The 24,491-nt window shown below is 46.0% G+C and overlaps 1 protein-coding gene across 1 annotated transcript in view; it reads right to left on the bottom strand.

The window, feature by feature from the left end:
* LOC117044870 overlaps positions 1 to 24,491 on the bottom strand; it is an 878,236-nt gene that overhangs the window by 29,929 nt on the left and 823,816 nt on the right. Inside the window, 2 exon segments of the mRNA XM_033145647.1 lie at positions 10,225 to 10,234; positions 20,718 to 21,510. Of these exon segments, the coding sequence (XP_033001538.1) occupies positions 10,225 to 10,234; positions 20,718 to 21,510 (803 nt within the window).

The raw sequence follows: 24,491 nt of genomic DNA, 5'->3' as shown, positions 1-24,491 counted from the left end.
CCAACAGCCTCACAGCAACGCAGTGGAGTTAGGATTTGTTGTCATGGCAACCTTGCCTTTGGTGTTGCTGTGAGATAACAGCCGGCTCATTTCTCGGTTTTCAAAGCATTTTATTGTCCTTACTAATTACAGAGCTACTAAACACATCTGCATTCCATTACGGCAAAAATCCTAACTAGTCTCTTCCGTTTCGCGCCTCTTCCAGCACCATAACCTCCGGGTGCTTCGGAAGTGACGCGTAATTCTTTTCCTGTCTCTCTTCCTCCCTTCCCCCTGTTTATTACTGACATCAATATCCAAACATTCCCCCTTTTAAAATTTGCACAGTGGTTAGCTTGTTGCAGGCTCGTCTGAGTCTCACTATATAAGATTCCTGATAAGATCCCTTCTTATAGAATAATAGAATAGAATAAATCTTTATTGTCATTGTCCCCTTGCGGGAAACAATGAAATTCCTTGGTTGCTATATCAACTCAGATAAGGCACTCCGCATAATTAAATAGAAATCCCTCTTAAAAAGAGTAGACACAACAATCTTATTGAAGTCAATATAAAAGTAGTTTACTCACTTTCATTCAGTTCACATTTAAATCCCTGAAGGCAGGCTTAAGTTACAAAAGTGTGTGTGTGTGTGTGTGTGTACATACAAACGATCCCATAAGGGAGTTAGTCCCAAGTGACTGCGACTGAGCAGTCACTTCTCCTAACACATAGAAAGACAAAATGGAGAAGAAAAATAAGCACACAGAGGAGTTGTGCTCCTCTACTCAGAAAAGGGCCACACCTACCGTACTCAAGTCATATGCAGAGGAAGCTTTGTCCCAGCTCAGGAGGAAACAGAAAGTTTTCTCCTGTGTGGTACAAAGTACACCCTAGCATATCTATTCTAGGAATGTTGTACTTGACTGCTATGAGTTTCACATCCCACAAAACACACATTTTGTCAGAGTTGTATAGGAAGAAGAAGAGTTTGGATTTGATATCCCACTTTATCACTATCCGAAGGAGTCTCAAAGCGGCTCACATTCTCCTTTCCCTTCCTCTGTGAGGTGAGTGGGACTGAGAGACTTCAGAGAAGTGTGACTAGCCCAAGGTCACCCAGCAGCTGCATGTGGAGGAGCGGAGATGCGAACCCGGTTCCCCAGATTACGAGTCCACCGCTCTTAACCACTACACCACACTGGCCATTGCCCCTCTTTCTCTTTGACCTTGGGAAATATGATTGCCTTTAAAGACATTGTGCAAAAACCAAGTCTAAATCCTGATTGAAATGGATCTAGAAAATCAGTTTCCTCCAATAAGCACCTGGATCTGGTCCACGACTACCTGCTCAAGAATGTTGCCCAAGAAGGGGAGATTAGCAACTGACGGAGAGTTACTTAGATGTTCTGAGCCCAGGGAAGGTTTCTTATGGAGTGGTTTTACCACTGCCTCCTTCAAGCATGCCGGGACCAGCCCCTCTTATAAAGAGGCATCAATCACTTTTCTGGTCCAGCCAGCTGTCCCCTCCCTGCTAGTTTCTATCAGCCACACGGGGCCAGGGCGCAAGTGGTTGTCCTGACCGATCCAAGCACCTTGTCCGCATTCTTGAACCCTACTGACTGAAACACACCCAACACAACGGAAACAGACTCTCCTCTGGACACCTTTCAAAATTCATCTGCTAGCAGGGTCAAGATGCAAGCAATTTTATCCTCAAAATGCTTTGCAAGCAAGTCACAGAAAGTTGCTGTCAGTTCTATCATCTCCTTTGGGCCAGACTGTAGCAGGCCCTGTGCTACCCGGGAAAGCTCCACTGGATGGCACAATGGAGGAAGCAAAGCAAGCCTTCTTTGTGGCCTTCACTGCCACTTGGTAGGCTCGATGATGAGCCCTCCCCAGTAGTCGAATGCATTCAACCAGATTTTTCCTCCACTCGCGTTCAAGCCGTCTCCCAGATTCTTCCTTCGCCCTAACCTCTGCAGTATATCAGGGGGCCAAACAGGCTGCATGAAACAGGAGGGGGCACTCAGGGGCAATTGTGTCAACTGCCCGAGGCAAGGCAGAGGGCCTTCTGGGTACCTGCACCCGCTCTGTGGCACTCCCTCCCACCAGATGTCAAGGGAAAAAACAACTATCTGAAGGTAGCCTTGTTCAGAGAAGTTATTAATGGTTCGTGTACAATTGTGTTTTCATTTGTTGGAAGTCACCCAGAGTGGCTAGGCACAACATAAATAAAAGCAGATAAATTATTATTATTATTATTATTATTATTATTATTATTTATAAGAATTTATTGGCATTTTTCTATAACAACATATACCCACACCCACACCTACAATTAAACAAGTGCAAAACAAATATAACAAATACAAACAATGTCAAGTTTTCTTATTGCATCTTTCTGAAAAAAAAAAAAAATTTTCTATTTCCATATCTTGACCATTGACTTCCCCTGCCTTTTCACCTTCGATTTTATATCCTTAATCTATTTTATAACCATTTCTCCTGAAAAATAAATAAATAAATAAATAAAAAATTTAAATTCAATTATATAATTACATTCAATTATATCTTCAACATTTTACTAAGAATGCATCGCCATAATGATACCTCGTCATAATTCTTCTTAATTTAATCTTATCGATTTCTTATCTTAATCTACATCTTAATCTTAATCCATAAACTTAATCCACTTAAATTCACTTTACTTATACTCCACCTCACAGATCTTCACAAATCATTCGCATCAAGTCTATCTCTTCTATCCTTAAGATTGCTGCTAATAACATAAAAACTTGAAATATCTCCTTTCATGTTCAAATAAAGAGTATAACAAAATATTGTTGACAGTGTTCACCCTCCGATTTCAATTTACCATATCAGGCTACTTTAAGTTTTATTTAGTGCTTCACCCCACACCCCCTCTGTCCATTATTCTTCTCCTAGTGGCATCAGCACTGAACATCCATGTAGCTTCCCTCTCCCAACGTCCACAGATCCAGGCACAGTCCAAACCTCTCCTTGCCAGGAGTTCAGAGGTGTCCATCTCATCATCTCTCAGCTTCTTCGGTTCTTTGTAACATTCCTTTTCTTCTTGTAGATACCTTAATTCTCTGTCCCTGGCCCCCGAGCTCACACCTCGGGGACTGGATATAAAAAATCTGCCACCCCCAAAAAGCGAATTTCTTCTCCGAAGTAGCTCACTCATTTCTCTCCATCTTTCCATCCACCCTCTCAGCTCCTTGGCAAGGCTTTCTTCCAAAGTGTCAAAAGTTTTAAAAGCCTCCTCTGTGGGCAATTGGTTCCCTTTCAGACCCCCACACAAGACTTTGACTTTTCTGTAAAGCAGTTCCACCTTCAAGGCAGTGAGTCTCTGTTCATCCGTTAGTCCAGAGTTCAATACCAGTTCAAGGACAAAGCCCAGCATACTGGCAGAGGAGGAGGAAGTGGGTGTTGTATTTCTACTCCCCTCTTTGTTCGTCGCCATTTTTCTGAGCTGGAGCGCAAATACCGCAACTTTAAATGGAGATATTTTCCTCTAGTTAGCTTCCCGAAAAAAGAGTTTGCCAGTCTCATGTGTCAATTTTAAATACATTGTAACCAGTTCTGTAGCAGTAATCACTCAAATTGGTTACATTCTTCAGCTCGAAGGGAGGGAGGCAGGCTGCCTTTCTCCTTCCCCCCGGATCGTTCCAAAAGCACGATTTCTAATCAGATTCTTTACTCACGACCACCGGGTTCCTTTAGCTCCATTCTTCACAGGTAGAACTTAGACGCTCACCGCGGGCTTTGTCGCCGCATTTGCATCCCGGTTGGGGCATGTCCCCGAAGCCCGGCTCCGTTGTCCCTTACAGGGGGAGCGAGGGAAGGGTTCGGAGCCTCCGCGGGCGCTGCCGGGGAGCCCAGGGTGCGGGACGCTCTTCCCGCACCCCAACCGGAGCCCCGCTTTGCGGTAGCGGGGCTCCTAACCCCCGGGATGGACAGGGCGCTTCGGACCCGAAGCAGCCCTCGACCACCCGGCGATTGCGTCGCCGCCGGAAGTCATTTATTATTATTATTATTATTATTATTATTATTATTATTCAGTTGTTCCAGAGCTCGGCCAAAGCTCCGCAGGAGCACCAGTCATATCAGCAGGAAAATCCCCCAGAGCCATTTTGGAAGCCCACTGGATCCATCCTTTCAGCTCATTCAGGAAGTCTGCTGGGCAGCAAAGTGGGTGGTGAACCCCCAGAACCCCTCATCTGTCCCGGTTGCTCAGTGTCAGCAACACACACTCTAGATCCCCCCCCCTCCGCAGAGAGCCGAGAGAGAGAAAGAGAATTTTGATAAACCACAGCTGCTACTCCCCCTCCCCAACCTTCAAATCTGCCCTGATGAAATAGGTGAGGCCCCAGGGATTCAGATAAGGCCTGTGAGGGGACATACATCTTTTGTCCATTCCCTCGAATAAAAGGTTCGTGACTGCGTTCCTTTTCCAGCTATCCCCACCCAAATATTTACTGCAGCATCAGCATGGGTTGAAGCGTTTAATGTTGTTCTTGTTTTAATCTTTCTGAGCTTCCTTGATGAATACCGTATATGTTATCACGTGGCTACAAAAATGAACTTAACAAAAATAATCGAAATCTGCACAGACATACAAGGTGGTTCCATTAAATTCCCTATTTCCCCCCCCCCTCTCCTTCCTCCATACATGGCTTGACTCAAAGATATCCTTATTGAAAACTTGGACAGTGGCTGGCTCATCTTTGAAAGGACCTTCTATTGGTTTTCTATTGAGATAGGCTCATGGACGGATGCCAAAAAAAAATGTGAGCAGGAGGGTGCCAGGCTTATTACCGTGGAATCAATGGAAGAACAGGTGAGCATCAAAGCTGAGTATAGGAAAGGTAGGGGATCTCCACGAGCCAAAGGGCTCCCATCATCACTATCCATTTAAGAAGGTCCTGTCCACCTGTATGCAGCCAAGACAGCAACTCCATCAGTCAAGCCAAGGGGTGGCTGGGGCAGGGAGCAGCTGCTACCATCTGGGACTAAGGTTTCTTGGAGCTGCTGAGCTCTAATAGAATGAAGCTGGCAGTCAGGAAGGAGGTCTTGAAGGAGGAGGAGGAGGAGGAGTATAAGATACTTGAGGGGAACCTATCGCTTGGATTTCCTGTAGATTCTTTCTCTGCTCTTTGAGATGTACTGAGTGCTTAGAAAAAAGGCTTCCCTCACCACCCTAACCCTCTGGCATGAGAGTATCATGGAGATGACTCCAGAGAAGCTTGCAAGGTGTATCCCTCTCCCAGCGCCTTAGCCCTGGCAGAGGAGCTGTTGGGGTGCTACGGGGCACAGACATGGGTGAGACCCCATCATCATGCCATCAAGTATACCAGTGTCTCTGGAACTAACCAACAAACATGGATACAGAAATTGGCATATTTACCACACAGGTCACTGTCCCGCTAGATGGTGCCAAGACCAACTGTTCTATGGCACATTCATTTACAGCATTTGGAAATTTTAACTCTGTGTCATGACTGGAAGACATATGTAGCCAGTCTCGGTGAGGGCAGGTGAAGTTACCCTTCACTACAACATTTCCTCTTTGGGATGCTCCCTTGATTCCATCATCATCATCATCATAATTGTGATCAGGGGGACAATACCCCATCCAATGTACGAAATTATTCTTGGTGATGGGAATACTATGTATAGTTTTGATCACTGCTTCCCCAATATATGTGGATTGGATCTTCAAATGTGACGCCTGCTACTTTAAAAATGTGTTTGTTTTATGTATGTTGAATTTCTGTAAGGGGCTATACAGTCACACCTCATGTTACGGCCGCTGCAGGTTGCGTTCGGTGCGGGTTACGAACACACCGAACCCAGAAGTACCGGAACAGGTTACTTCCGGGTTTGGCAGACGTGCAAAATGATGTCGCGCGCATGTGAAGAAGCGCCAAATCGCGCGTTGAGCGTACGCAGACGCGACTCTTCATGTTGCGTTCTGCTCATGTTGCAAACGGGGCTCCGGAACAGATCCCGTTCGCAACACGAGGTACAACTGTAGTCTCCTAGAGAAAAGGACATTGTCTTAAAATATTTTCTTTGTTCTTTCTCCACCCCTTCCCTAGTATTTTGTAAACAAGCAAGTACAAAGCCAAGGAAAGTATTTTTGGATTGGAGTCTTTAAAGACGAGGCAAAGAAATGGTTATGGCTGTCAGGAGTGGAGGTTGAAGCCCAGTAAGTTTCTGAAGAAATATTTGTTAATGGCATGCATTCCAAAAAGTTGCAGGTTCTGTTTACATAATTCAGGCATGTCCAACAGGTAGATCGTGATCTACCCGTAGATCACTGGACGTCTGCAGTAGATCATTTGCTCCCCCCAAAGAAGCTGAACAACTGTGGCTCCCCTGAAAAAAAGCTCAACATTTAACCTCCTCCCTGAAAAAAACTCAACAACTTTGATCCAAACCCCCAAAAAGGGGGTAGATCACTGCCAGTTTTTAACTCTGTGAGTAGATCGCAGTCTCTTGGGAGTTGGCCACCCCTGACATAATTGATCTGTTTGCACTTTTCTCTACCACCAAAGATCTACATATGTACTCCTCCATATCATTGTCCAGGTGAGCGACTGCTTCTTCTCACAAGGTTGGAGAGGCAGGACGGCTACTCTTCCTGCTTCTCTAACCTAGTGAATGCGGTGATACAGAAGAGGGCAAGGGAATGCTTTTAAGTGGTTTGTGCTGCTTAGCTCAGCTACAAAAGGACTTGCAGGTACCTAAAGCGGAGCAAACACTCTCTTTAGGAAAGTATTTCTGCAGTTATCTGCTAAACAAGCTGAATAACCAGCAATCTCAAAACTAAAATAATAGGAGCAGATGAGGTAAGTGTGTGAGAGAGCGTAGTTCATGTCACTCTCTTGGATAGAATCATAGACACATAGAAATTTAGCGTTGGATGAGACCCCAAGGGTCATCTAGTCCAACCCCTTGCAAAGCAGGAATCACAACTGAAGAATCCATGACATATCCCTAATAGTTTTGCGTTGCTTTCAGCTGGCAGTTTAAGACAGTTCATGGTTCCCTTTAAGTATCTAACAACTCTTTTCAACCCGTGTTGATGGATTGACAAGGTCAGAGTATAAGATCTCACTCATCCACAGCTTGGTAGTAGAACAGCGAACTGGCCTGGCATTTATTACCAAGACTGGATTAACAGAGGGTCGCTTTCTATTTGTGCCAAGTCTCCTGGAACAAAATCCGGTGACATTCATCTCTATTGATGCACCCAATACTAACCGCTTAACCCTTTTGGCAAAGGTATTCAGTAAAGTTCACAAACGGCCATTGGAGTTGGATAATACTATCTGGGAACTTAAACCCTGTATGTCAGTGGTTCCCAGTTAGTTAAGTAGTACAGACCCCTTTTTCAAAAGGCCCCTCTACCTTTTGAACATTTGGCTACCTCTGTGGCAGTTTTTGTTATGTGAATGGTGTAATGGAGGCGGAGCCGCTGGGTGGGTGGTCCTTGAGCCTCCACTTCGTGAATCACTGCTGTATGTGAACTTAGACTTGATCAAAGGGGAGATCCAACCCAAACATCTCATGGGAGTAAAAAACAAAAAACCTACTACATCATTATTACTAATATCAATTGAATAGATTCATGGAGAGTTTAAAATGGGGGGAGTTATAGAATACTTTTACAACAGAATCTTAGTGTTTTGTAGTGGGACTTGATTCAATATACAATGGACATTGGAGAATGCAAGGCCCTACCAGAAGTGGTGACAATAAGCATGGGGGTATCAATTATGGACAATTGATTAGAGTAAACTTAGAACCAGCATGTAGTGTGTGTGTGTGTGTGTGTGTGTGTGTGAGAGAGAGAGAGAGAGAGAGAGAGAGAGAGAAATCATATTTCAATCATCTCAATAATGGATTTGTGGTTATAGATTATATTTTGTATTTCAATTGTAGACTTAGCTATTTTTGTTTCTGTATAGTGTCATTGTGGTGTAGTGGTTAAGAGCGGTAGACTCGTAATGTGGTGAACCGGGTTCGCGTCTCCGCTCCTCCACATGCAGCTGCTGGGTGACCTTGGGCTAGTCACACTTCTCTGAAGTCTCTCAGCCCCACTCACCTCACAGAGGGTTTGTTTTGGGGGAGGAAGGGAAAGGAGAATGTGAGCCGCTTTGAGACTGCTTTGGGTAGTGATAAAGCGGGATATCAAATCCAAACTCCTCCTCCTCCTCTTCTTCTTCTTCTTCTTCTTCTTCTTCTTCTTCTTCTTCTTCTTCTTCTTCATTGCTATCCTTGTGCACAGGGTGAGCGATGGATGTGAGAGGAGGTGGATGAAGGCAGATGCAAATCTAACAAAGTTTTTATTTGCTCAGAACAATCACTCCTGTGCTAATTCTGCTACGAGAGAGTAAGGATCTCTCAACACCCAAAATGGTACAGAGCAGATCTGAGGAGGATGTGGAGTGCATATGGAGAGGAGAAAGGGGCGGTTCTGTTGCACAAATGGAAATCCTGGCAATAGCAGAAGTACTGCATTGGAGACTACACAAAATTGTTAAATAAATTGACTGAAAGTTCTTGTGTGTATCACTGAGCCTTCCACAGTGACACCCTCATTTTTATTTTTTTGTAGTTTTCTATGAGGAATCACTTCATATGAGAAGAAAATAGACAGTCTTGACCCACAGCTGTGGTTTTTAGTTCTTTTACATGGTTAGAATTCTAAAATCTGTGGGGTGTAAAGACAGAGCAGTCAAAACACAACATTGCTAGAGTGGACATGAAGGTGTCTCAGTCCTCCAGCCTTAACTTCCTGTTTACCTGGACTGAGACAACTTCCTCTATGTAACTGGAGATGGGTGTGGTGTCACCTGGGGAGGTTTACACAAAACCACAGGAAGCAGACCCCCATTTCTCTCTTTTGGATTCGCTTCTTCAAGGAAGAGCATCTCAGGGACAGAATGCCCTCTTGGCTTCCAGCCAAGAGAAGCCTAGTGAAGCCTGCTTCTTTATGGAGTTAGCTTCTACATGTAAATACATTTATCTAAGCCTGCCTGCCTTTCTGAGACTGTATTCTAACTCAGGATGCCTGTAAGTAAACTCTTTTATATCTTATAAACAGTACTGTGTTGTGTCTTTGCTTTTAAGAGGGAACAAGGGGAATATACCAGGAATATATATTTCCTATAGAGGCTTTAGCAAGCCTATGTAACCGTCTCTGCTGTGTTTTAGAAAGTTTGGAGCTTGTAAATACAAGCTGGGATGAGATATATAAAGTAATATATCATCATCCACACTCCTAAGCATTCCCACAAAATCTGGGGAGAAAAATCCATCACAATTGTGGGTGGAGGTTAAGAGAGAAAGAGCTGAACATCTTTTTAATGGTAGAAGGCATGGGGAGTGAGTGAGGAAGTAGACATCCAATCGTGATTGATCAGTGCTGCTGTTTCTTTCCTTTTCAGCTACTGGGATTACGATGAGCCAAAATATGAAGAGAACCACGACTGTGTTGCAGTGTCCTATGATTGCTACCATGGAAAATGCTGGGTGGCATTCGAATGTAATCTACAACTATACTATATTTGTAAGAAGGTGCCTAAGGATACTTGGCTCTAAGAAGACACCTTCAGATGAATGCAACTGGATCCCATGATCACTACACAAAAACAAAACCCACTGTTTTAGTGCACAATCCACACTCTGCCACCTAGATTATGGGACTCTGCGGCATCAACCCTCAAATACACATTGAAAAGACCTTATTCTGCAAGCTCCAAACATAGAGGACTACAAAAATAAAGAAAGGAAGGGTCCAGTCATAGCCTGTTTTCTGTTTAATGTATTTATTTATTTGTAGTGTATACCAATATTTGTTTCCTTACTCTGTGTGGTTGATGCTCCATTGCCCCTTCTGATCTCCTTCATGGTCGCTACCTTACAAGGCACATAAGGACAACCATGCATGCCAAGCAATTTCATTGAATGGGGGCCACCCAGCGCCTGGTGTCCCCTTCTAGCAGACTAATCACAAATACAACTTTAGTTTCATCACTGGGAAATTCCGGCGCCCTTGCTCTCGTATAGAGCTAACATTGGGCAACAAACACATTGAACTGCTCTTGATTTCTTCATAACTTGGCAGGGGGCACAACAGTGGCAGCATGTGGTGCTGCTTTCATGGCATTCATGTCGGCAGGGGTGCCAGCTTGAATAAAATATTACCTGCTCCACCCTACATAATCGATCACAAGACAGTGCACGCACACCATTTGAATGGCAATGCCCATCAAATATTTGGTGGCCCCCTCAAATATTTTATTGGGTGTGGCATGGGCGTACCCAGCGAGGGGCAGGAGGGGCAGCTGCCCCCCCTAGAAGCAGAGTCCGGGCAGAGTCTGGGGAGGGGAGAGCGGGGAGGTAAGTGAGGCGGAGCAGGGCCTTGGTGCCTTCGCGCCTCCAGCACCCCTCTGGAGGCGCTAGGACCCTGTTGCGCTCTGAGGGCTGAGCACAGGAGCTGGGGAGGGGAGGAGCTGTAATCGGCTCCTGCTTTGCGCTTTAGAATGAAATTGGAGGGGGGCGCCGGCGCTCCTTGCTAGAGGAGGCAGGCAGACGAGCAAACAAGGGAGGGGGTCTTAAAACTGCCCTTGTCTACTAGTGATAGAAGACGGAGAAAAGATCATGAAAATGAAGAATCCTGCTGGGCGGCAGGACTCGCCCCTTCTTTAAAGGGCCAGGGAAGAGAGAACAACCTGTGCTCCCTTACGACTTAGCATGTGCAGCTAGATATGTAGGGTCTTGCCCGGCACAGATTTAGGTGGAGGGGGAACCTTTTAGATTACCTGCCGCACTGCTTTTGTCTGGGGCATTGTCACCTCTCTCCACGACCTGGTAACGACCCTGAAGCCAACCTGCCCGACACGATTTAATGGCTACTATTCCTCACACACGTTTTTCCTCCTTGCACACCACCACTCCCTTCCACTACCCTCGTCTATTTAACTTGCCCTCATGAGCGAAAGAAAGAAAATCCTTCCTGTAGGTTTAAAAAGGGCACTTTCCCCCCTTCTGAAACCAGCCCCCCCCACAAAACCATTTATTTTGCTCACAAACTAAAGGAAAGGAAACTTGCTCAGCCATGTAGGTGGGAGGCAGGGCCGCCTTAGGGAGATCGGCCACTGTGGTGCGGCGATCCCTCCGGCACCCCTGGCGTGCCGGCTCTCCGCTGCCTCCCTCCCGCGCTTGCCGCCCCTCAGGAGGGGGGTGGGCGAGCAGGGGGTGAGGGGTGTGGTGCTGGAGCGGTGCGGGGCTCTGCGCTCCCAGTGCTCCCGGGACGGGAGACGAGGGTGGTCAGCCAGCCGACAGCCCGCCCGCGGGGGCGGGTTGGGGAGGGGGGTGTCCGGTATGCCGGCAGGCTCATGGGGCGCCCCTGGGGGGCCCAGCGCCCTGGCGCGCCACACCACTAGCCCCTATGGATGAGACGGCCCTGGTGGGAGGGTTGCCTTGAGGACCTATGTGAGTCTCCTCCCCACTTTCCCCTCTCTTTCTCTGCCTTTCACCTTTCCTCCTGGCCATCCCTTTCCAAGAATGCCAGGGAAGGGTTAAAAAGGCAATGCATTGGGGGAAACACCCCCCTCCCAACAACCTGGAATCAAAGAGGGAGGGGAAGGAGGGAAGTAAAGCTCCATCTCATCCCTCCCAGCCCAGGTCCATGCCAGGTGGGGAAACAAGAGAAGACTAGATGAGCAAACTTGGCTGTGTTGGAAGAGCGTGCCAACCTCTGTCACGGGAACCCACTCCCCAGCCAGCCAGGTAGGGAAGGGGGAATTGGGTAAGGCGGATAGAGGGGCAAATGGCCCTAAGGATGGCTGGAGTGCCCCCCTCCCCACCAGCAGCTAGGCTGGGAATAACTGGGCGTTTCATTTTTTTTCTAATTCCTAACATTCCAGTTATTTATTTAATCTGCAAATAAAGCAGGGGGCGGAGTCATAGCTCTGTGGCAGAGCATCTGCTTTGACGCAGAAGGTCCCAGGTTCAATCCTTGGCATCTCCAGTTAGGGCTGGGAAGTGGGAAAGACTCCTGAAGAGCCACTGCCAGTCAGTGTGGGCATGTGAGAGTGAGTGCTTTTAGGGTTAAAAGCTTTGCTGTGTGTCCTTGCATCACAGAAGCACGTTTGCACAACTTCCGGGAACTGTGTCTCTGTGCAATGTGATATTTGTAACGGACTACGCAGTTATTCAGTCCTCTTCCGGCGTCCAGCCAGGATGGGAGTGTTTTCTCTCCTGGCTGATAGCCCGTAACTTTAAAGTCAATAAATCTTGTTAATTAGCACGGACTTGCTTTGATTTATTGGGAAGAGATAAACACAGACACTAATGCCAGTCTTCGCTTCAACGCTGAAAAAGCTACTCTGCTGATGAGAGGAGAAAAGAATCTTGAGCACAGCAAAAAGAGTGCTGGGCTGGGTTTGTTGGACTGTGACGCAGTATGAAGAACTCCGTGGCTATGCAGGAACTTTTAAACATTGCATAGCTCTGAGAATACTGCTTTGTTAACTGAGCTAGATGGACCAAGAGTTTGATTTTGCATAATGTGGCTTCCCATGTATCTATGTCTTAAGGGGAGTGTTATGTACTGAGTTGAATAGGATCCAAACTGCAGCAGTCTGATTGGTCCTAGAACAATAGGATTGAGATTGCAGCAGTCTGACTGGTCCCAGAACAATAGGATTGAGATTGCAGCAGTCTGATTGGTCCCAGAACAATAGGATTGAGATTGCAGCAGTCTGATTGGTCTGCAGGAGCCACCCAATCCAGCTCCAGGTGGAAGTGAATCCGCATTCCGATTGGCATACAGGAGTATCCCGGAATTAGCCAATCATGTGGGGCCCATTGTGTAAATAGTGTATATAAAGCAAACATTTTAGGGGAGCGGCATTCCTCACTACTATGAGCTGAATAAAGAGCATGAAATTCACACTCGACTCCGAGTATCTTTCACTGGCGACGAAGGTGGGATCCCGCTGAGCTGACTGCCACACACAGCACCGCAGCAACGCCACCTGCCGCACAGCTGCCTCGCACCGTGTATCCAGGCTTCAGCTCCGGGTCCCAAGGAACTCAAGATGGCAACGGACAGCAGCTTCTCGCCGTTCAACCCAGCATCAGGAGACTGGGAAGGATACGCCACCCGTTTCACCTTTCTTCTAGAAGCTAAAGGGGTCACCAACGATGCCAAGAAGAGGGCGATATTCTTCAGCGTCTGCGGAGAGGAGACATTCGAAATCGCCTGGGCTCTCCTTGCGCCTGATGATGTCGCTACCGTTCCTTACAAAACAATAGTGGAACGGCTGAAGGGGCACTTCTCGCCACAGCCCTCGGTGGTGGCTCGTCGAAATGCCTTCTATGCAAAGCGGCAAGCCCCTGGGGAAACCATAACGGGGTTTGTGACCTCCCTACGCCAAGCCGCTCGGTTTTGCAACTTCTCAGAGTTGGAGCACATGCTGCGTGACCGCCTCGTCGGTGGCCTGAGGGACGAGAAGCTGCAACGACGCCTCTATGCCAAGAAGGACCTAACGTTCCAGGTCGCTCTGGAGGAGGCCCTGGCAACAGAAGCCGCCGAGAGGTCGATGCAAGAGGCACGGCTGAGCGTGCCGTCCCAACCAAGGGTCCACCACGAGGACCTCATCGACGATTCAGGATCAGACAGCGAGGAGGTGCACAGAGTACAGCGGCGCACTCAAGCCGTGCACACACCACAGCTGCCTCGACCAGAAGGAGGGAACTGCGCAAGCTGCGGGGAGAATCACGAGAGGAGGACCTGCGCAAGCTGCGGGGAGAATCACGAGAGGAGGACTGAACTTCAGGCCTTCTTGGGGCTATTGAACTTTTACCATGCCTTCCTTCCCCATAAGGCAGCAGTAGCAGAGCCCCTACACAGACTCCTGGACAAGCGGGCCCCTTGGGTGTGGGGCCAGAGCCAGGAGGCCGCATTCCAGGCAGTCAAGGACTTGCTCGTCTCAAACTCGGTCTTGGCACACTTCGACGAGAGGCTGCCGGTGGTGCTAGCATGCGACGCCTCACCCTACGGCATTGGCGCTGTCCTTGGACACCAACTCCCAGATGGAAGAGAGGTGCCAGTGGCATACTTTTCCCAGACACTCACCGCAGCTGAGCGGAACTACTCGCAAATCGACAAGGAAGGTCTGGCAATCGTGAAGGGAGTAAAAAAATTCCATGATTTCTTGTACGGGCGGCCCTTTACCGTGGTGACTGATCACAAGCCGCTGCTTGGTTTGTTTGCCCCCGAAAAGCAGACCCCCCAAGTGCTGTCTCCTTGCGTCCTCAGGTGGTCAATTTTCCTTGCCGGCTACCAGTATGCACTGATTCACCGCCCTGGGAAAGCGATGGGCCACGCAGACGCCCTCAGCAGGCTACCACTACCAGAAACAGGCCCCGACCCAGCACCCGCACAAGAGGTTATGAGCCTGGAGCTGCTTCCCGACCGCCCTATTCAGGCACAAGAAGTTGCACACCATTCCAAGAAAGATAGGGTCATCTCCCGGGTCCTGGACTGGGTGTGGAGGGGATGGCCCAGCAGCAGCCCCGGGCCAGAATTCGCCGGCTACACAACCCGTAAACATGAACTGTCAGCCCACAAGGGGTGCCTGTTATGGGGAAACAGGGTCGTCGTTCCTGAGCCCCTTCGCAAAAGGGTCCTTGCAGCCCTACACGAGACACACCCAGGGGTAGTGAGAATGAAGGCCCTCGCCAGGAGTTATGTATGGTGGCCAGGGATTGACAGAGAGATAGAGACCTGGGTCAAACACTGCCAGGCCTGCCAAGAATCCCGCCCAGATCCCCCAAGGTCCCCAGTGCAGTCCTGGGAGTCCGCCCGAGCACCATGGTCACGCCTGCACATGGACTTTGCAGGCCCCTTCCAGGGGAAAACATTCTTCATAGTAGTGGACTCCTACACCAAATGGCTGGAAGTCGCACTGGTACCATCCACTTCTACGTCCGCAGCCATCCGGGTACTACGCAGGCTGTTTGCAACCCATGGACTCCCTGACACTCTCGTCTCAGACAACGGAACTGCATTTACGTCAGAAGAATTCCAGACCTTCACAGCGCAGAATGCCATCCGCCACATCCGCTCAGCACCATTCCACCCTGCCACCAATGGCCAAGCAGAGCGCATGGTGCGGACCACCAAGGACACCCTACGCCGCATGACACAAGGGGACTGGGAGTACCGCCTTGCCACATTCCTTCTAGCACAGCACAGCACCCCCAGCTCAACGACTGGCCGGAGCCCCGCTGAACTACTAATGGGCCGGCGCCTCGCAATCAGACTGGACCGCCTCCACCCTGACAGAGCTCAGGATGAGGTAGTGGTGGGTGAAGGCAGGAACCCCCGGACCTTTGTGGCCCAGGATCCAGTGTATGCAAAGAATTTTGGGGCAGGCCCGGCATGGGTACCCGCCACAGTCACCAGGGTGACAGGCCCCGTGTCATACGAGGTGCTAACAGAGGGGGGGCAATGCTGGCGCCGCCACTGCGACCAGCTACGGCGACGATTCCCAGGAGAAAACCACGTGGAGGACAGGTCAGAGGAGTCCCAAGGGAACAGTGGGGCATTGAGACCCGTAGAGCAGGAGGGGCCGGCAGGGGAGGCAGAATCAGTAAATACTGAGAGGACCCACGAGGCCGAAAGGGCACCGGAACCAGAGCCACGACAGAACGAGCTGGTTGTGCCAGACCAAACAGCCCCATCACAACCAGCAGCCTTGGAACACGAGCCAGAACCAAAACCCCTGACCAGGGAACAGCCCAGGCCGCAACGCACACGTAGGCGGCCAGCGTACCTTGAGGACTATGGATGCAACCTCCCAGGCAGGACTGGAACTTAGAGGGGAGGGGTGTTATGTACTGAGTTGAATAGGATCCAAACTGCAGCAGTCTGATTGGTCCTAGAACAATAGGATTGAGATTGCAGCAGTCTGACTGGTCCCAGAACAATAGGATTGAGATTGCAGCAGTCTGATTGGTCCCAGAACAATAGGATTGAGATTGCAGCAGTCTGATTGGTCTGCAGGAGCCACCCAATCCAGCTCCAGGTGGAAGTGAATCTGCACTCTGATTGGCATACAGGAGTATCCCGGAATTAGCCAATCACGTGGGGCCCATTGTGTAAATAGTGTATATAAAGCAAACGTTTTGGGGGAACTACATTCCTCATTACTATGAGCTGAATAAAGAGCATGAAAGTCACACTGGACTCCGAGTATCTTTCAGGGAGGGTCATCGTTCCGTTTGGCCAAACTGCGAGAGGCAGTGAAGGATAGGCGTGCCTGGCGTGCTCTGGTCCATGGGGTCACGAAGAGTCGGACACGACTGAACGACTGAACAACAACAACAACAACAACACATCGTTCCATGGTTAGAACACCTTGCACCCAAGTTTTCCTCCCTGGCATCTGCATGTATGGCTAGGAATCTCCCCTGCCTGAAACCCTGGAGAGCTGCTGCCAGCCAGTGTATGCAGTACACAAGTTTCCTGCTTGGCAGGGGGTTGGACTGGATGGCCCTTGTGGTCTCTTCCAATTCTGTGTTTCTATGATTCTATGATTCTATTTGGAATGGAAAAAACCAAGAATTAAATATAAGTTATTAATTGATACAAGGGAACGAGGAGGGCTAGGATTGCCGGATTTAGAAATAATGACGTGGCGGGTTTGACCTGGATCAAGGATTGGATGGAGTTGAAAAATACGGAGGTATTGGATTTAGAAGGAGTAGGATTAGGTTTTGGATGGCATTGGTATTTAATGGAGGAAAATTTGAAAAATCAAAGTAGTTTTATGAATAATATAATAAGGAAGTCACACTACAAAATACGGAGGAAATATCGAAGAATATTAGAACCCAAAACACCATGGTGGGTATCCCCTCTTGCTGTGAGGAGACGCAATATGAAAGTTAATTGGCCAACATATAAAAATGTATTAGAGGAGGAGGAGGGGAAATTAATTTCATATTTACTTTCCATAACCTATCCCATTGAATTCTATAAATTGGTCTACCAAAATCCTGGGCCCATTTTATCCAATCACTCTTCACTTCTTCCTCCTTTAAGTCCCATTCTAATAAAAATTTATAAATTTTAGCTACCGGTAATATCTTATTAGAATTCTCAACTAACAGTTCTTGTAATTTAGACTTATCTTAATTCCTAACTCTTTATGTTTCTGAAATATACTTTGTATTTGATGGTACTGTAGCCAGCTTGTACAATGATGTTTAATTTGTTGATATGGTTTTAATACAAATCGGATGTTTCCCTTCATTAACAAATCCTGATACGTTAACCACCTTCCTTCCTTTAACCTACTATTCATTGTAGTCATTTCTATTGGTGAAGCCCACCAGGGAAATTTAGACCATATAAATTTTTATACTCCACCCAGATATTGCATGGTGACTTTTTAAATATATGGTCTCTGAAATTTTTACAATTCCCTTTTTTATCTAATAAATATGCATGCCACCCTCCTATATTCCTAAAGCCTTCCACCTCTAAGAACTCTTGATCCTCCTAATTTATGAACCTGTCAATGAAGAACGGAAATGAAACCCAGAAAGGAGAGGTCGGGGGAAGTCACCCCAAGATGTTTGAGGGAAAATGTGAGGATTGCATAAAAGTTCTTTGTGTTGTGTTTGTTTTTTATTTGTTTTATATGTTTTGTTTCTTAAAAAATAAATATATTTTTTTTTAAAATAATAATAATTGTAAACTATATGTAAACTATAATAATAATTGTAAACTCCGCCAGCAATTTCTAGATCAACTCTGTATCCCCAAATGGAAACCAGAGTTCATAAATTTCCTATTACTGGCAGGAGCTCACCAAGTTAGTGGCTAAATATCTATTTGGTTTTTTGTCATCGAAATATGCTGCAGATGTCTGATCTCCCTGGAGACCCAGAGATGTGGTGATAGCTTTGCTTCTGTTTACTCTGCTGAATTTGGGTGCTCACATGAGCAGATGTGAGTCCAGAGCACCAGGACCTGCTCCTCAGAAATGCTGCGTTAGTGTTCCTGGGATCGGAAGGTCAGAGAAGATGCTCTGGTAACCAAGCCAATTCAGGTGCTCAAGACATGGGCGGAATGTGGGCGTACCGAAAAACACATGTAAGCAGATTAATGGAAAAATACACATGATTTCCAAACTTCATTTTTTCCCATATTGCTTTTATTTATTTTCATGCTACAAAAGAAAAATTCAAATAACACATTTTTTTACAACAGTAAACAACAAATAATAAACAACATGTCCTGATGGAAATGCAGACTTTCATCCTGAAATGTGTTACAAGTTTCATTTGATTATTCTAAAAGATAAAAGATAACGCCACGTTTCCCCATGAGTGCTGGGTGGGTTCCTGCAACAGTCTTAACAATTTATGTATTCAATAAACAATATTAAAGATACTTAAATGGTGGCGCCCAGAAATGAACACAGTATTCAAGGTGGGGTCTGACCAAGGCAGAATAAATGGTACTATTCCTGCCATGCCGTCTTTGTCCGTGGAGTTCTCTTGGCAGGGATACTGGAGTGGCTTCCCGGTTCCTGTTCCAGGTGGATGGATCATTTTTAGTCAAAACTCTCCATGACCTGTCCGTCTTGGGTGGCTCTGAACGGCATAGCTCATAGTTTCTCTGAGTTATTCAAGCCCCTTCACCACGAAAAGGCACAGATATGCAGATGAAACAACCTTGATGGCAGAAAGTGAGGAGGAATTAAAGAACCATTTAATGAGGGTGAAAGAGGAGAGTGGAAAATATGGACTGAAGTTCAACATCAAAAAAACTAAGATCATGGCCACTAGTCCCATCACCTCTTGGAAAATAGATGGGGGAAAATGGAGGCAGTGAGAGATTTCACTTTCTTGGGTTCCATGATCAATGCAGATGGTGACAGCAGTCATGAAATTAGAAGATGCCTGCTTCTTGGGAGGAAAGCAATGACAAACCTAGACAGCATCTTTAAAAGCAGAGACATCACCTTGCCAACAAAGGTAAAAGAATTGATGCTTTTGAATTATGGTGCTGGAGGAGACTCTTGAGAATCCCATGGACTGCAAGAAGATCAAACCAAACTGCAGGAGGCTGTGGAAGACAGGAGTGCCTGGTGTGCTCTGGTCTGTGGGGTCACAAAGAGTTGGACACAACTAAACATTCCTGCCCTGACCAAGGGGTCTGACCAAGGCAAAATAAAGTGGTACTATTCCTTATGAGGAACGGCTTAGGGAGCTGGGTATGTTTAGCCTGGAGAAGAGAAGGTTAAGGGGTGATATGATAGCCATGTTCAAATATATAATAGGATGTCATATAGAGGAGGGAGAAAGGTTGTTTTCTGCTGCTCCAGAGAAGCGGACACGGAGCAATGGATTCAAACTACAAGAAAGAAGATTCCACCTAAACATTAGGAAGAACTTCCTGACAGTGAGAGCTGTTCGGCAGTGGAATTTGCTGCCAAGGAGTGTGGTGGAGTCTCCTTCTTTGGAGGTCTTTAAGCAGAGGCTTGACAGCCATCTGTCAGGAATGCTTTGATGGTGTTTCCTGCTTGGCAGGGGGTTGGACTGGATGGCCCTTGGGGTCTCTTCCAACTCTATGATTATATGATTTTATTCCTGCCCTTGATCTTATTCTGCCTTTTGCCACATTGGCCTCCACTCCCCTTTTGGTATCATCTGCAAATGTGATGGGCATCCCCTCAGTTCCTTATAAAGACATTGAACAACAACGTGCTCAGGACAGAACCCTGCAGCACCCCTCTTGTCCCTTTTCCCCAGGATGATGAGGAACCATGAAGGAGTCCTCTTTGGGTTTGGTCAGTCAAATCCATCGAATAGTTACCTCATTCAGCCCACATTTTACCAGCTTCTTTGCATAAATCTCACTGGGGACTTTGTCAGAAGGCTTACTCAAATCATGATGCACTATTTCCACAGCAGTATCCTTATGAATAGTTTGTAACTCCATCCCCAAAAAATGAAAGAAAAAAGAAAAAAGAGATTTCTCTGGCTTTACTTGTTTTTGAGAAAGCCATGAAGACAACCTGGGTTTATATTGTGAAACACTGTGACATCTTCAGATGAAGGACACATAATTTTTTTAAATGAAAATAATAAGAAGGATATTGACAAGCTGGAACATGTGTAAAGGAAGGCGATATATATGTATTTATTGAATCTGAATACCATCCGACCCAGCGGTGCTGACTTGAATAAAATATTTGTGAGGGCCAGGTAAGGCCCACCTTGCACAATCAATCACATGATACATGCATACCACTGGAATGGCAATGCCTATTAACTGGGGGGTGCCCCCCTCAAATATTTATTGGGGGGACAAAGACCCCTCGGCCTCTAAGAGTTGGCTCCTAATCCCTACAACCACAGGTCTCAGGATGGTTACAACATAAAAACGCAATATAAAACCACAAAATACACATCTGTAACCTTGCTCCCCACCACATTGCGCACATTTTTAATACTTTATTTAGGATTAAACAATAACAAAAAAAAACAAAAATCCTACAATAACTACTACATCCCCACCACAATTTAAAAGGGCATTAGATGTCAATCAGCCAAAGGCCTGGTTGAAAAGGTATGAATTCTCAGATGGTAAGTGAGAGAGGAGCTGTAACTGAAGCTCTTTCCACATTTCTCGCACTGATAGGGTTTTTCCCCTGTATGAATTCTTTGATGGGAAGTGAGATCGCTGCTTTTCCTGAAGCTCCTTCCACATTCCACACACCGATAGGGTTTCTCCCCTGTATGAATTCTGAGATGGGAAATGAGAACGGAGCTCTGACTGAAGCTCTTTCCACATTCCACACACTGATAGGGTTTCTCCCCTGTATGAATTCTCTGATGCTTAGTGAGAGAGTCGCTCCTACTGAAGCTCTTTCCACATTCCACACACTGATAGGGTTTCTCCCCTGTATGAATTCTCTGATGGGAAGTGAGATCGGAGCTCTTCCTGAAGCTCTTTCCACATTCCACATACTGATAGGGTTTCTCCCCTGTATGAATTCTCTGATGGGAAGTGAGACTCTGGCTGCGACTAAAGCTCTTTCCACAGTCGAAGCACTGATAGGGTTTCTCCCCTGTATGAATTATTTGGTGGGAAGTGAGATTGGAGCTCTGACTGAAGCTCTTTCCACATTCCACACACTGATAGGGTTTCTCCCCTGTATGAATTCTCTGATGGGAAGTGAGATTGGAGCTCTTCCTGAAGCTCTTTCCACATTCCACACACTGATAGGGTTTCTCCCCTGTATGAATTCTATGATGGGAAGTGAGATTGTCCTTCTTCCGGAAGCTCTTTCCACATTCCAAGCACTGATAGGGTTTCTCCCCTGTATGAATTCTCTGATGGGAAGTGAGATGGGCGCTTTGACTGAAGCTCTTTCCACATTCCAAGCACAGATAGGGTTTCTGCAATATATGAATTTTCTGATGAGAACTCAGAGAGGAGCTGGTGCAGATCTTTCCACATTCCACACACTGATATGGTTTCTTCCCAATAGGATTTCTTGAATGGGGAGTGGAATGAGAAACTTTTCCACATTCAAGATATTGATACGGCTTCTCCATTGTGCGGATTTTGTCATGGTCACCCATGTTATTGATTTCCAGTACATCACTATCTGCAATGAAGAGAAATGGATTAGAGCCTCAGGGAGGAATTAATATAGAATACTTGTTAACACTGGTCATAGAAGAATAACACAAGTTGGTTAGATGGATGGTTTTACTGAAGTGTTGGGTGCATTAAACAATGGGGATCAACTGACATCTTTAGGGGAACCTGTGATTTGATAAGCCTGGATCTTCTCTCAAATGGATTTTGTTTGGCTCCATCATGGCATCCCCTCCATTTCCAATGTCAGTCTTCTCTTTGGACAACCCAAGACAGGTGGAAAAACAAAAACTGAAAACCTGTCAGAAGCTACTTCAACTTCCCTAACAACTCTGAAGTTTACTTTTCTAATGGTCTGTGTAGTTCAGACCAGGCTGATGAATGTTTAAGAAGCTGCAACTGGAGGAAAAACATTCACACAAAAGTAATTTACTGTTCAAGGTTTATTGTGGGAATATTGTAATCCCAGGTGTTTTAGCTGATGCTATTGAGCACTGTGAAAATATATGAGGTTCATCACATATAGGTTTCGAATTTCAAAGCAGATATTATGATCTCACAAGGAGCATTACCAAGAGAGGCCACGATCTCACAATTCTCCTCCATGATGTCCTTATGTAGGGCTTTCTGGTCCAGATCCAGCAACGCCCACTCCTCGTCCGTGAAACGAACAGCGACATCTTCAAAGCACACTGGACACTAAAAGAAAAATGGAAATGTCCTCCTTTGAGGCAGCATAAATATCATCTGCTACACATGACTCTGTTGTTTTCTTCCTGTTAATTGCTGTGCTGTTTTAATTTGATTCTTTCGCTTCCCACTTTAACTATGGAAGCTTCTTTTAATGTGTTAATGAAATTCTTTTATTGTGCATTTTAGAATCATAGAGTTGGAAGAGACCACAAGGGTCATCCAGTCCAACCCCCTGCCAAGCAGGAAAAAACATCAAAGCATTCCTGACAGATGGCTGTCAAGCCTCTGCTTAAAGACCTCCAAAGAAGGAGACTCCACCACACTCCTTGGCTGCAAATTGCAGTGTCAAACAGCTCTTACTGTCAGGAAGTTCTTCCTAATGTTTAGGTGGAATCTTCTTTCTTGTAGTTTGAATCCATTGCCCCGTGTCCGCTTTTCTGGAGCAGCAGAAAACAACCTTTCTCCCTCCTCTATATGACATCCTTTGATATATAGGAACATGGCTATCATATCACCCCTTAACTTTCTCTCCTTCCTTGGAGGTTTCTAAGTAGATGGCGTCTGCCATGGACGCTTTAGCTGAGATTGCTGCATTGCTGGGGGTTGGACTAGATGACCCTCGGATCCCCTCCTCTCTCTCCACTCCTGAAATCGAGGAGGAGGTTCCTTGCCTCCTGCAAATCCCTTTTCCATGCAAGCTGTTCCTCTGGTTTCTGGCCAAGGGAGGGAGATGCTCAGAGTCCAACCAAGAGCCCCCCCCCAAAAAAGGCTATCTGGGCATTGGCATAGCCAGAGGGGGCAGCAGCCCCCCTAAAACCTTAAAAAATAATAAATACCTGAGTTTCTGCCAAGCGGGAGAGGGCTTTGCAAGAGTTAAAGGGAACTGAGCTGCCTTCCTAGAAAGGACAGGAAAGCAAGAAGGCGCCAGGTCCTCCAGAGTTCTAAATCTGTTCCTAGATCAGGGGTCTGCAACCTTTAAGACCAAAAGAGCCACTTGGACCCATTTCCGAAGAAAACAACAACAACAACTGGGAGCCGCAAAACCATTGCGACATTTAAAACAAATATAACACTGCATTTTATTTTTAAAAATCCGATTTAAATTTAAAAAAAATCCGATTTAAATTTTAAAAAATCTGATTTAAATAAAAAAATCCATTATTTTTTTTAAAAAAATCATTCATTTTTATTCACCCTGGGGACCACTACCAGGTCATAGCCTGATCCAAGGTGGGTTGCAACAGCATACAAATATTTGATTTGTTGTTTTTTTAAAAAAATGAGTCCTCAACTGCACACTTGTGTTAAATGTTTGTCCCATGTCTAATTGAAGACTGCTGGCTTTTACAATAATCTTAGTGTCTTTTACCCTTAATATTCCAGACCAGATGCTATGTTCACCTCTTCCAACCTCCTCTCTTGCTAAATAAAGCACAGAATTGCACCAGAGAAGCCTGTGATGTTTGTGCTGACTTGCATACAGGTGGCTTTTGAGTTTAGAAACAGATAATGGAAATAACCAAATTATTTTACTCAATACATAAAAACTACACTATAATGGCTATAAAAAGTTGAAGGTGGTTGTTAATTATAATTATACAGTAAAGGATTATTACTACACTGCCATAAAGATGTGTTTACTTAATAAATTAGTTGCAACAACAGCTGCTACCAGGCTTGTCAGAGTCAGGTTGATGGGGGAAGGTGGGAGTTAAACAAGCACATTTTTCTGAGTATTTTGATGTAGAGGTGTTTTTGTTAACACTTGTGAAGTTACGCTAATTTTTCAAGCATGCTTGACTAGTCTAGAGGAGAAGCTGAATAAAAATGCAATAAGTTCTCATGTCCATTTAGCTCCCCATGACTAGCAAATGCAGACTTTTCTACTCAGAGGTAAATCCCGCAGTCTAAATTATGCAACATATTTAACATATTTAACAGTCTACTCCTGCAGTCTAAATTATGCAACATATTTAAAATGGAAGCATAATGTGAAAAGAACAAACCAGCTGTGCATAATACATACAGGTTGCAGGTTTTTCTTTTCTTAAAAGCACCCTTTTATTGCATCGATGCTCTCTGG

The sequence above is a fragment of the Lacerta agilis genome, chromosome 4, assembly GCF_009819535.1.
Source record: "Lacerta agilis isolate rLacAgi1 chromosome 4, rLacAgi1.pri, whole genome shotgun sequence".
Lineage (NCBI taxonomy): Eukaryota > Metazoa > Chordata > Lepidosauria > Squamata > Lacertidae > Lacerta > Lacerta agilis.
Note: the sequence above shows the minus strand (reverse complement) of the source record. Positions and strands in the feature narration are given on the sequence as shown.